At 37.5% G+C, this 14,249-nt stretch overlaps 1 protein-coding gene across 5 annotated transcripts in view; it reads right to left on the bottom strand.

Annotated features, from left to right (window-relative positions):
- DNM3 (dynamin 3) overlaps window positions 1-14,249 on the bottom strand; it is a 190,947-nt gene that overhangs the window by 127,858 nt on the left and 48,840 nt on the right. For 4 of the 5 annotated variants that reach the window (XM_069789847.1, XM_069789848.1, XM_069789849.1 and 1 more), the window contains 5 exons: window positions 13,933-14,071; window positions 11,869-11,955; window positions 9,773-9,843; window positions 6,036-6,084; window positions 4,344-4,373 (listed from right to left, as the gene is read on the bottom strand). In XM_069789847.1, the coding sequence (XP_069645948.1) occupies window positions 4,344-4,373; window positions 6,036-6,084; window positions 9,773-9,843; window positions 11,869-11,955; window positions 13,933-14,071 (376 nt within the window). The remainder of the gene's footprint in view (window positions 1-4,343; window positions 4,374-6,035; window positions 6,085-9,772; window positions 9,844-11,868; window positions 11,956-13,932; window positions 14,072-14,249) is intronic. The other variant, XM_069789846.1, reaches the window with a different exon arrangement.

Below are 14,249 nucleotides of genomic sequence, written 5' to 3'. Positions count from 1 at the left end.
CTTCCCTCATCATTACCCCAGGCTTTGTAGCATGTTAATAAGAGTCAAATTTTCTCAATTTGACAAGAACACATTTGTGGTAGACGTCTCAGAACAGACCAAGCCAAGATTTTAAAATCTAAACTATACGAGCCATTTAAGAATTAATGAAGCTTTTAATAGAATTCTAATGTAGGAATTACATTAGTTGCACAGCTTCAAAAGACTGTCTTGCTCCAGTCCAATGCATCTCCCCATAGATGCCTAACCATCACTGGGTGTGGACAGAAACAAGCTGACTTGCTAATACAAACATTGGTCACTGTCTTGTAAAGGAAGGAATTTGCCAGTTGTTTCCTCAGAAATCCTGTGTGCTGAGGATTAGATCCAGCTGTTATTCCCACACAACACTGCATGAAGAGTAGGGCACCAAGCTGTAGCAGTATCTTGGGCATGTGTTTTTCATGCGCAAATTTCTAGACCTGCTTATCTATACCCCTCTGGGAAAACAGGGTACTGTGTTCTCTAAAATATCCTGGACACTACAACAGATCATAACTATCCAAAATGCTTGCAAGCAGTTCCAGGAGACATCAAGAGAGACAAGATCAGCTTAGTGTGCTAAGCCTCATGTTCTTTTCATTGAATTGTTCCTGTTTCCCAGGCACATTTTGTTAACTACAAAAAGCTACACTTCCAAAATACTCAGTACCAGCGCTGGGGTCGGGGGGAGGGAGATGTTGGATCAAGGTGTAAGTACAAAACAAAGTGAGATTAAGCAACATAGTTTTACTTTCCAGAGAAGCTGAATTACACCTTAGACTCCAGCCAATTTCTCAAAAAATAACTCAAGCTATATTTTAGAAATAAGTGTCCTTCCATGGATAATAAGCAGCAAAGATTTTCAAAGAGACTTTTGAAGTTAAAAAAAACTCTGATGGGGGGCTGGTTGTTTTTTTTTAAACTGTTGTGTTAACTATCTTCTATAGTACTTCAGCTTGCAAAAGTAATGTGTTTCATTATTGTTTTCACTAGTTCATTTTCTGGTTGGTTTGGATTTAAGGGATCCACTTCAGTATTTTCTATCATATTTCTAAATGTCACTCTGTGCAAACCGGATATTAGTGACATGAGTTATGAACTTCAGGAAGGTGAAAAATATGGGCATTGCCAGAAGCTAGTGAAGACAATATTCTGACCGGTAGTTGGGCTCCATGTACAGGATGAACAAGAGATGACACAGTTCCTTCCTTCAGGTTCCTGATACCTAATCTGGATGTCTGAAAAATGAAACTTAGAGGGTACGAATGCACATGAACAGGGCAGAAGGAAGTCATTTTCTGATAGTTCAGCTGCACAAAACCCAAATCATATCTGTTGTTCTTATTCTCCACCACTTCATGGATAAACAGGAAAGCAGAATTTGACACAATAAGTACATTTTATGTATTGCTGCATGACTTATTCATTCCATTAAATCAAATAAGGTATTTGTAAATGAAATACATTAGAGAACCAGAAAGTGTTCCATTTCTTTAGAAGAAATATTTACAAGATGATTTCAAGATAAGTGAGAGATAAGTGAAATTGACTGGGCAGACAGAAATACAAGTGTGAAAATCATGAGACTGGCAACTTCCACAACAATAGAAGCAGCAGCATTTGTTGAGTTAACATACCTCTCTATTAAAGTTGTGTTATGTAAATCCATTGAAATAATTTTGAACACACAACACAGCTCCCAGCACTACTCTATCTTCTAATCACTGTCATAACAACATGTGTTACCAAATAGTAAGCACATTGAGAGAATAAAAGTTGCGAAAACTACTCTGTGAGGCATCCTTACAAGCTATTGGTTCTTTGGGTTCAAATATGAAGATTCTCACGCTGCAGAGGCTAAAAAGGAACAACAGATTAGAGGGGAAACCTAATACAGTATTTCACTGTAAATTGCCAAACGTCAGAGCATAAACTGATCAGACCTGTTCTGACACTGAACACAACCAAGATCTTGTGACATCACTTCCCCCAAAATCACTGCACAATATATTGCATAACTTAAAAATAATGACAGTGGCTTACGTCCTAAACACATCTACTTTAAAGAAAAATTTAATCTTTACTGAAGCAAAGTACTCAACAGTGAAAAATTGAAAGGCTTCTAAATGTAGTTAAACAACGATTGAGGTGATTAAGTCAATCATGAAGGAATCTTAACCTGAAAAATAAGTATAGTTAAAGGCCATTTAGAACAGCAATACTTCTCTAGTCTTTGATAAATTGAAAATTCAACAGCAGCATGTCTCATTCAAGGGTATTTCAAAATTTAGCATCATGTGGTTGTCCATGGGCAACACTTCTTTTACAGAAACACTGGCATTTCTTAACAGAACAGCCTTGTGATGATTTTTCATGACACCTCACTGACCATGGCACAAGTTTCTATTTCCATCTACTTGCTTAAAAAAAATTCTGTAAACACATTTTTTTCCTGAGTCATGCAAGGTAACAGGATTTAAGCATATCTGAAGAAAGAAGCAGCAAAGTATGCTACAAAACAGGATTAAAAAGAAAAAAGAAAAAAGGGGTTACTAGGGAAAAAGTTATTTATTAGCACTATAGTTCAGGCCAACTGATGGGGTCTGAATGCTACTTGTGTCCAGAACAAGTGAATCAGATTGCTGGCATAACATTGTAAAAGAGGCAAGTCAAACAAAGCCTCCAAACCCAAACCTCCAAATCACTTGGAAAGTGACTTCAAACTCATAGTTCAGATTAAGCCCCTTCTCCAATTACAGGGGCTACTTCAAGCACAGCAGCAGATTTTGCCACAGAAGTAAAACACAAAACAGAATTTCATATAAATTATATATAATCCCCTATAATTTGAATATTGTGCATTCTTACATACAGAGTATCAATTGGGCACATGGAGCAACGACACCTTCATCTTCAAAGGTTTATCATGAAGGGGGGCTTTAAACACTAAATTTTAGTCACCAAAACAAATCTCAACACAAAATACACAGTTAAGAGTGGGTCAACTTTCAGGAACCAGATCTTGCTAGTGTACTGTGTAGAACCAAGCGTTACACTGATTATTTCAAGCAAATTAGAAGACAGACTAACCTGTGGCTTAAAAAGAAACTTTGTGGAGTCAGGTCAAAACCTCAGGCGGTAGCAAAGAAAAGACAAACAAAAAAGGCCAAAGATTAAGTGTGAGAGGATAAATTAGTAGTAGAGGAAAAAGGAGCAAAAACATGTTAAGAGGAATTGGCATTACACTTCTTCCAAAAAAGCAATATTGCTGCACTCATCTTATTTCTGAGATACACAGAAATAGTTAATAGTGATCTGCATCATTCCAGTTCAAAGCAAGCTACAAAAAAGAAAAGCAATGGATTGCAAATGAGCATCCCACTGTTTTGGGAAAACTTAATGATCTTGATCACCCACAAGATTCGATTCAACTGCTGTTAGAATCAGTGCTGCCTAGTCCTTTTTCCTTTCTTGAACATTAGTTTAAATTTGTTTGAAATGATAACTAATATAATTAATAGTATAATGTGGCAACAAACTGGAAAAATGTGTATGTTTTCATCATAGATATTACCAAAGAATGCAGATGACACAGAGATTTACTTCTTACACCTAACCATCACTGAACCACGAGTAACTTGTTACAAAACTAACTGATGTTTAGACAATTAATTCTAATTAGTAATATTAAAGGCATTCACATATTTATTTACTCATGAGGTGGAAGGGTTAGAGTCTGTCCATGATATATTGATCCTCCTGGTGCTATGAAAAGAATCTAAAAAGGCTTTAAATATTTCTAAGTTTATTAATAAAACTCACTTTTTCTATCATAAGTAATTCCTTTACATAAACAAAATACCAAGAACAGTACCTGTACCCATAAACAGCATGTTCATTTATGCAAGAGCTAATGTTTCCTTTTGGTTACCAGAAACTTATTTGCCCACCTTTCAAAAAGAGGTTTACTATGAATAGAGGCACTCAGATCAGATAAAAACTGCTTTCCAGTTATATAATAAAATAAACACCAATTAGTCATTTTAGTTTGAGAAAGTCAGTAAATTATAAAAATATTAATTTTACTCAAAGTTTTCTACAAATTTTAAGTTATACTAGTTCATACTTGTAACAGCAGGTTAGTAGCAGTTAAGTGATGAACTGCAGTTATACTTCATTGAGGAAGTGTTACAGACAAGACAGTTTAACGTTAAATAGTTTAGTAGCAAGTATTCAACAAACCAATGAGTTAGAGACAAACTTTGCCCTCTGAGAAGCTAAATGAAAAAGCAACAATAAAGCTTACAGAACTTAGCTCGTACAATTTGCCTTGAAGGCGGTAGATTGGTTCCCTGAAATAGCAAATTGCAAAAATGAAGTTTTATTTCAGAAACATTTTCTCATTCTTTTCAACTCCAAACAATTAACTTACAAACATCTGTTTATTAACTTTAAAATAAAAGGTTCAGCAAAGTCCTTTATACCAAAAGTAATCAAGTTTCAACATTTAATTTAAAATGCCAAGCTTTTTCTCTACTTCTTTAGAAAGAGAACATTCACTTAATTAAAAAATCATTCATTTTATTTGTGTATTTTTGAAGAGTCAGATAATTGGTTGATTTTCTTTTTATGGGACACTCCAAAGTGATGATGGTTGTTGTGTTTGACACATGTTCCGGCACAGCTAGATAAGAAGGAAATCTCTCCTCAGAGAGGAGAGACTAGTCTTTGAAGGCATTTCAGTGTTTAGACCTTTCAACTTTTTTTCATTTTAGTCCAAACCATATATTACATCAAAAATGCCACTCATGCTGGTCAGGCTGTGGGGGACCATCACATCCAAGAAGTTAACGGATTATTTTAACTAACACCTCAAAAATAACTAGCACTTTCTTGGTGGAAGAGGTCGGATTTCTATCCCCAAAAAGATGACTAAGTTTTCAAAAAATGCTAGAACTCTGATCTACAACAGCAGAATAGGAGACTTTCTGAAATCTCAGGTTTATCACCTGAGGGATCTAAATTCAGTGTTCACATTTGAAAACCTTGACCTTTCACCTCCTGAGCACTGTTTGACCAAATTGCACATGAAAACATGAGGAAGACGTTCAATACTGGTAACTATTTATACAAAATTTCGTTGTCTTATTTTTACTAGAAATTTATATTTCCTTTTAAAGTACATACTAATTCCACAACATTTTCTTTCTGTTTAAGACTTTGCAAAACCCTTGAAATGAGCAGAAACCCTCAAAGTTGTAGCATTTTCATTATTTTCATCCCATATAAAAAACAGGATTGATCTTGTGAAGTACTGAGCACCCCTGGCCCACACAAAAGCAAAGAAAGAAGCAAAGCTCAGGAGCGCTTAGCATCTTGCAGAATCAATCCCATATTCTTATGTGATAAAAAGAAACAAACAAATAATTTCATTAATGAATCTCAGTGAAAATGCTAATGAATCTGAGACCATCAACCAGTTATTCTTTGTTTACTCTGAGAAATGTCTATGGGTTAAACCACAAGAGGTACATAGTCCACATCTTTGTGAAGTCAACTCAAAGTTTTCAGAAGAGGTAAAGGCAAATCCACTTTTGTTTGCTGAATTGCCCCTTCACTGCTATTAAGCTGTGAACATGTAAGAACTAGTAAAACGACTATGACAAAGCACACACAAGCAAGTACTCACCAGCATTTTGGATTCTGAAATTCACAAATTTGCATTTAATGACAAAATACATTGATGGGTAACATGAAAGATTCAATGCACTAAATGGCATGGGAGGGGAGACAATAACCAGCAGTGCAAGCAGTAGCAGAAATATTAAACAATAGATGATGATAACAATGAAAGTCAGGTGGCTTTGAAAAATTCAGTAAAACAAGACAATGATGATGCCTTTTATATATGTTTGAAGCAGAAAAGGTAAATGATACAGTTACAACAAATAAACACAGCCAAGAGCTTGGATTAACTTGCACATGCCATTATCCATTCTCTGTTAGGTGCCTACCTGATTTCCCACTGCACTTTTGTTAACCTGACTGCTTCTTTGTTGGGCACTAAGGGAAGCAGAGGAAAAGAGTTATACTGAAGAAACTCAAACTAAGCCAGGTCCCGAGGAATAGATTTTAGCAGTAATAGTTACTTTTGATTCCAGCACAGAAAGCTAGAGTAACAAAGAAACACAGCAAAATCATTGCATATATGTGCATATTTCAACTGCTTTTTCTTACAGTGTAGGAATGACTGCTTATATTTGCCTGCTTAGGACAGAAGGGACATGCACAGCAGACAGCTCCTACTAATCACCTCCTTTGTAACAACATCCTACTTGGATTGGTAAAGGTTACTAAAAGCACAGAGAAATTATGGCTCATGTGGGTAACTTTGGTAACATTAGCTCTATAAATATTCAAGAGACAAAAAGCAAGCCATTTCTGTTATTTTGTGCAGTACAACAAAATCCTCCCCTGCTGGAGGCTCCTTAATAGCTTTGTCTTGACAGTTTGTTTTGGATAGTATTCCAATATTTATATGCACTTTGAAGGTGTTAATATAACCAATGGATGAAGCCATCACAAAGCTCGTTCAAAAAGCTGGAATCATGTAAGAGTAGAGCATACTTGAAATTAAACCATATTTAAAAGATTTTGCTCAATTCTTGAACTCTGGTAATCCCAGTGCCTGAAACAAAACACACTCCTGTCTCAAAAACATACAAGTTGCCATTAATTCTAAAAGCATTTGCATTATGTGGTGGTTTGTAAGGGTTAGGCCACAAAATTAAAATATTGCTAGAAAGAGGAAGAAAAGAGTTCAGAGAGCAGGCTTTGGCTACTCAACCACCAGAGTGGCCACTGGTAACGGGAAGCTTTGTTTGGATTGGATTATACCATTTCACCAGGCATTGATAAACTGAAGAAAAAAGGATAATTAGATCAACTACAAACGCAGCTCTGAAAGAGTAAGACAAAGAGAAGTGCTTGGATCACAGCCTACAGGCCAATCCTGGAACTGTTTTGTGCACAGCTGCTGTTCCAAAGAATTGCTGAAGCACCAAACTCAACCCTGTCCCAACTTTGATCCTGCCCTTCAGACCATACTCTATCAAACCAGCAGTCCACATACTGTCCGTGAGAAGATCCACAAGGATGTTTATTCCATGTGCCTATTCACTGGGCTTACCTCTCAATCATCCAGATCCTTTTGACCAAATAACACTGCATGTCTCTGGTGCATGATCTGAGTTGCATAAGCTTTGGTGCATAAACTATGATTAAATAACATGCACACAGAAAACACAGCATTAACCCCTCACCAATTCCAATCTGTTGTTTGAGAAACACATGAGATGCCTTTAGAAAACCTAATTGCCATTCCTTTGGTTTGGTTTGGGGGTTTGGGGGTTTTATATTTTTATTTTATTTTATCGCCTTAGGAAAGCTAATTAGACCACTAACATCATACTAAGAACCCCATGCCTTTTAGAAATAGCCCTGCAATTGGTCCTCTATTTACTGTTCTAAATACAAATTACTCTTTATGCAGATGGAAGCATGTAGCTATGTCTGAGTTACACCAGCTAGAAACAAACCCAATCCCAATGTTTAACCACTCGTTCTGCTAAAAGAGACAAACATTAATATTCTAAGATTTCACAATTTCATAGCTATGCAAAGTTGTTCTAAATATGGGCGTTCTTAAATCCTTTTCAAGTCAATTCACATTGTGCTGTACCTGCCTTAGGCCCTGCAATGCTGCAAGGTAGTTTGAAATGTCTTGTGCTTTCATTCTTATGAACAAGGTTCACAGGACTTAGACTTACAAAACACTGCAGTCACATGAGACAACTGGCTAGAAGACTCAGCAAAAGAAAGGAAACACTAGGGAATCTGAGGAATCTATAGTCCAGAATGTTTAGACACTGCAGAAGCCCATATGCCACCCAAAATTTATTTCATTTTCCAGTTCTAACATAATTGCTATAACAATAACATGATTATAGTTTAAAATGTGTATTTTATACTGCTTAGCTCATAAATTAATATATTTTACATTTTAAATTGTTCTTAGTTATCCAAGTTTTCTCTTCCAGTCGAGCACGAGTCAACAAAGATACTTCCCTTCCCGTCAGTTTCAACCTACAGAAACACTTGCTTAAACTTACCAGTAAACTTAAGCAAAGAGCCATTTGTTATCTGCTTATACCCTGTGCACAGTGGCTGGGGATTTCTAGATCTCAATTGACAAAAGAGGAAGCAGCTTTCCCAAGAAATTGAACTTGGGCATTGCAACTCCTTGGAAAAGACACAGCAGTGAGGACCACGGACTGAACTACAGGCCTTGGCAGCAGGATCCATGAGGGGGATTTTTCCAGGGAGACACATAATGAAGTAGCTCCAGATGTACCTGGCACTCTAGAATGCAAGACTATAAAACATGGAAGGTTCTAACTTGACACAAGGAAAAGTCTTTTCACAGTGAGGAGAGGCAAGCATTGGAACAGGCTGCATAGAGAGGCTGGAGAATCTCCAGTGTTGGAATCTTTCCAGATCTGATTCAACAAAGCCCTGAGTAACCTGGTCTGTACTCAGCATTGACCCTCCTCTGAGCAGGAGGTTGGACTATGTGACTTCCCAAGGTCACAACACACACCATTAATATATATGGAGTGTTTTTAGCAGGCTTTTTCCTGTCAGAAAAGGATGAAGAGAAGTAAATAGCAGACAGGTTGTTATCTTGACCTCTAGAAGGCCAGCTACCATTCCTACAACATCCTGTCGTTTGTCAAGAGAACTGATAAAGGTATCTAGGACCTGCAAACAATTATAGAGAAAGTTGCTCAAACCAAACACAAACAGTGCCTGGCTTTGCCTCCTCCCCTCTCAGCTTACTGAACTCCGTGTTTTAAAACTTCAGGGCATACTGCCAAAGGTGTAGACCTTCCTTCACAGTGCTAACTAGAATAGGCCATAGTATAATACGTACTGTGGTGCCAAACTTTGTTGCCAGCATCCCACATGAATGAAACCTGTTGTGATTCCAAACACTGTTATGGCAAATATGGCATGAATATGACTGAAGGAACATTCATTCTTCAAGGAGTGAAGACATCTTTAATGTTTTTACCAGTGTCAAAATGTTGGTATGAAGCTCCTGAGGCACAAATTGCTGGAAGCTGAGGAAGAACATTCTGGAGAATATTCTCACAGCCTTTTCAATTAAGTGAGGAGAACGTCAAACCAGGCCCTGCAGGGCATTCTGCTACTATTATTCTCTACAGCCAAACAGCAGGCACACTTACAATTCAGTGACATCCATTACTCTGAGCAAGACTGTTTCACACAGAATCACAGCTCCCAAAATATGCATTAGCAACAATGTGGAAAGACCACCGATATTATACATTTCTGTGGTCCCTAAATGGATACAGTGAGGGCATCGGCTTGCCAAAGCTGCTTCCTGAGATGCATGTGATTCCAGGCCAAGCCATAAGCTTCAGCTTCAGTGAAACCAGGCTTGTGAACGGGGATAAAGAACCTCCTACAAGTAGGACAGAGTTCAACACTGTGTATGTTGAGAAAGGGATGTTTGGGACTTTGCAGCTTGCATCTTCACTTCAGGATTCACTTCACACTCATGTCACACTTCAGGACTTGTGTTTTGAACTTAGTAAAAAAACCAACAAAAACAAAACAAAACAAAAAACCTGAAAGTGTCTTTATAACAAAGTCTCTATATACATACTTTGCAAAGCCAATGAAGTCTTCGTGGTTGGTGTTGATGTAAGAAACCTGGATATCAATCAGCAGCAGCACCTATTAAGGGAGACAGGAGAGCAAAAAAAGGATGGGTAAGGTGGAGGAGAGAGATTGAGGAAAAGGAAGGGAGAAAAGAGAACTTGTGCATTTTCTGCATTATTGAATATTGCTTTCATAACTGTTCAGGCCAAAAGCAACAATATTTTCTAAATCCCACCGCTTCTGTTTGTGTGCTTGTTTAATAAGCTAGACTACAGAAGAGCTATTCCCTCTTCCTATTTTTTTCCTGACAGACCTAATTTTTCACTACCTTGCCCCTTTGTCCACTTCATTAAGATCAATGATACATGGCCAGAGAGAGTTTAATAATACATAATGTAGATTCTAGCTCTATGTTTTGCAAGTTAAGTTTTGCAAAATTCTATTTGTAGCATTCCAGCCAAGCCAGCAAGGAACCCAAACCTTAAACCTAAAATCAGGGTACCCACATTTTCTTTAGGTACTACACAAAGAAGTGATAGATAGGTAAGCTAGCGCTGGCCCAGAAAATGTAGAGTCTAGGTACTAGACAGCCATTCTGGTGTATGCATCTGGACTGAGAGATGGACTAGTCAATGAAATAACAGAATGAATGGTTTGTATACTTATCACTTGCCAGTCCTTCTATAACCCAGACACAGAATTTGATTCAAACTTGATAATCTAACTCGGCAAAGAACTTGATAAGATATTAGAGAAAACTCACTCCCACCCTTGAACAGCTTCTTGAACATGCATGAGACTGCACTTTCCCCTCATCTTTTCAGACTTCCATTTATCAGCAGGGAGCAAGGAAGAAACCTATTGCTACCAAACGGTAGCATTTAATCTCTTCAAAGGGTACAGAGTTATTTCTGTACAGTTCCTCAAACACAGCATCACTCTCAAATTCTTCACAATTTCCAGAAGATATTAGGTGCCTCACTCAGAGCAAAAGATAGTGGGGATTTGGATCTAGCTCTTACCTCTGAAAATATCCTCACTAGTGTTTTGATTTATTAATGGTAACTGCTAACAGCATAAATAATGATGTGAATATGTGACAATAACCTATTTGACCAATTCTCGGCATTTACAGAAAGCTGGTATTTTGTACTTTTTTCTTGGGAATTGCCAGGTATGTGCACACAGTGAAGAATGGAGTAATAGGAAAAAAGACTCACTTATTCTAAGTAATTTGTATCTTCTTCCAAATTTTGAAATAACTGAGTGTCCTAATTAGAACTCCCTGCAAGTACAAGCCCAGCAAATACAATTTTTCAAAAATTATTTTTAATACTACATTCACAGCACAGATTAAAGTAAAAGAAGCAGGATATGCTGCACAGCACCCTAGTTTGCACAGGGACTAGAGAGCCAAGAGTCCAGAACAACTTAAGAGCTCTGCCTAGCCCTTCTTCCCCAAATATTTCTGTTGTCACACTCTGCACTCTCCAGACAATAATTCCTGTTTCCACTTCCAGTGCATTTTCTCACATGTAGTCTAAGCTTTGAAGTTTCCTGGATTTGGAGTGCTTAGCTGGGTGGTGAATGTTCTAAACAAGTTTCTCTGAAATTTTATTCTGTTTTTTTTAAACTTGAAGGAAAGCTTGTCATTCCCGCAAGAGTCCCAGTACAATTGCTTGTGGGCCTCATTGTAATTAGAACATGGGAGGGATTTGTTAAAAAAACCTGAAAACAAAGTAGAAAAAAAGGCTGGCTATTTCTGTGTGCATTTGTTTAATCATTAATCAATTTCCCACAAACAGCTGTTGTGGCACAGCTAAGACGATGGCACACTGTGGCACAGGAACAAGCCAACGCTACTTTAAGCCACCAATCCTGATTTTGAAAGACCAGATTAGGATTTTCTGTAACAATTCTAGTCTCCTCTGTCAAAGCTCAATGGTAGAGGAGCAATTTCTCTGTCCCTCTAAAATATACAGCCTGCTAAAAAAAAAATTAAAAAAAAAAAATCTTTCATTGTCTTACTGTACTTCGTACATAAGAACTTTCTTCCTTCATGCACTTCCCCAAACTGTTAGATCTCCTATTTATTCTCACCTGATCCTTGGTCTTCTCTTCTCTTTCACGAATGTAGCCGGCAACAATTCTTTCCGTTTCCTCACACAACCTTGGATATGTTGCCAACTGAAAAGCAAAATTAACAGAAATTTATACCTGCAGGGTGGCTTCAATAGAATACAAACAGGGGAGCCTCCAGCTTTCCTCTTTGGAAGAAGGCAATTATTATAAATGCTTGGGCTAAAAGTTAACTACACTACAAAGCAAGCCTTACTTGCTGTTAGTGGTCATTTTCCAGAGAAACTGGAAAGACTTAAACCCTTGGATTGTTTCTGTGCTTTTGCTCCATGGAACATTGAAGAAAAGACATTTTGGACATGTGAACCACAGTTTATCAGCCTTGGGCTGAGGTTTCTCCATGCCTCTCTCTTCTACTGTGCCTAATTCCAGAGTCGCACTTTAAATTTCCAAGTTTCTTGTTCTTTGAAGGCTCCACCTTGTGGCAACATCTTTACATCTCAATAACAATACTTAAAAATGTAAACAGCAAAACACAACAGTAAATTTGGCCAATAGCACCAGGAAAAGAATCTGCACAATTAATTCAAGTGGCATATCTTCCGAACTTTGAAAAAAGTGAAAAAACCTGGAAACTCAGCTCAAAATATTGCAGTGAATCCACTTCTCCATGATTTTTGTAAAAAAGATTGTCACCCTTTCCTGTTTTAAGAAATGGCTCCTTTACCTGCTCATTGGTACAAAAAAATTGCATTAATCAGAAAAACACAAAGGATGTGACAGGATATTTCTCAACAACTTCAGCATACCTGTGCTCACACCCCAGAGCTGCTCCTGTACTTGCTACTGTTAGTGTACCCTGCACTCTGAGACGGTGGGAAAGACAGATGAACAGAAGGTGAGATAATAAAAGTAGCCAGTTAGCTAAGAAGTCTGCCAGAGTCAATGGGTTCTTCTAGAATATCACAGAGTAATGGGAGAAAAGAGAATTGAAAATCAGCAACTGTTAGCTGTCAATGCTCCAGAAAGTGAGTCACAGTATTTACAGATGACAACTTTCCTATGAAGGTGAAAAGTCGGGGGGGGGGGGGGGGGGGGAGCTTCATATTATAGTATTATCTGACATGCTTTCTTAGCCATAGCTGGGGGGAGTGAAGTTTGAGGTTTCATTCTAAGAGTATACACGAACCCCAGCACACACTTCAGGAAAACCATTCCCAAATACACACAGTAATACTACATTTTCCTTTGATTAATGTATTTCTTAATTTATTACACTCGCAGGATCTTGAGTTAAAAGTTTAATTGATGCACACAATTTTCATATTGAGTTAAAAGTTTAATTGATGCACACAATTTTCATATCAGGAAGTTCAATGCTCAGCAGTTCTTTCCACTTAAACATTCAACATGTCTCTGCAGCAAGCTCATTCATCAACACTAACACAAGGACATGCAAATACAAGGGAGGTGAAGTCTTCCTAGCTTTCCACTTCTAACTTTCTGACAGCTGGAGATCAGACATTTTGGCATTGTGTATGGAAAAAAGCACAGGAGAAGTTGTGGACCCATTACATTGCAAAGAACTGTGGTGCTACCCAGTAAAGTTTCTACATAGAAAGGGCATTTTTCTCTCCTTGATAGATGTCTCTGAACACGTGAGGCCTTTGCTCTAGAGAAGTTTCACTGTTTCTTCCTCTTTTTAGCGTTGGAAAAGAAAACTTTAAAGTACAATTTTTTTTGCTGATTTGTACATCCATGGAATTGCTGCCTACATTACATTTTCAGTACCAATGAAAACATGGTTTTAAAGAGGAAACTGGGGGCCACTCTTGACTCAGAAAAAACTCCAATCACAAGGTGTATATATATTTTCAAAACACAGGAATCAAAAATTAACATTTCCAGCATTACATTGTTTTGAGAGTTTTTGCAGAAGTTCTAATTACTTTATAGAGTCTTACTCTGTACATCAAGTGACTAGATCAGAAATCACATATAATACCATAAAATGCAAGACAGGCTTTATATTATCTACTGTACCATTACATTATACTTACATTACCAGATCTGTTCGCAAGTTACCTTTTTAGTGCACTTCTTGACAGTGTTGATTAACTCTTGCATCACCAGATCCACACTTTTTAAGCAAGGTCCTTTCAGCTTGACTATCTGTTTTTTAACAATGGCTTCAAATGCCATATCTGGAGTAAACAAACCTGTTCTGTGGACATAAAAGAGTACGTAAGACAGTAATAAAAACATCCTGCAAGGAAGATTTTTTTACTGAATTGCTCATATCTTCATTTTCAGAGGCTTACAGCTGAGTAATAACAATCCGTACACAAACAGGCTTCCACAGAACTAAATTTGCTCCTTTCTCTAAAAAACAGTGTCATTGT

This window comes from Haliaeetus albicilla, chromosome 8 (assembly GCF_947461875.1).
Source record: "Haliaeetus albicilla chromosome 8, bHalAlb1.1, whole genome shotgun sequence".
In the NCBI taxonomy this organism is placed as follows: domain Eukaryota; kingdom Metazoa; phylum Chordata; class Aves; order Accipitriformes; family Accipitridae; genus Haliaeetus; species Haliaeetus albicilla.
This window is presented reverse-complemented; position numbering and strand designations above follow the sequence as displayed.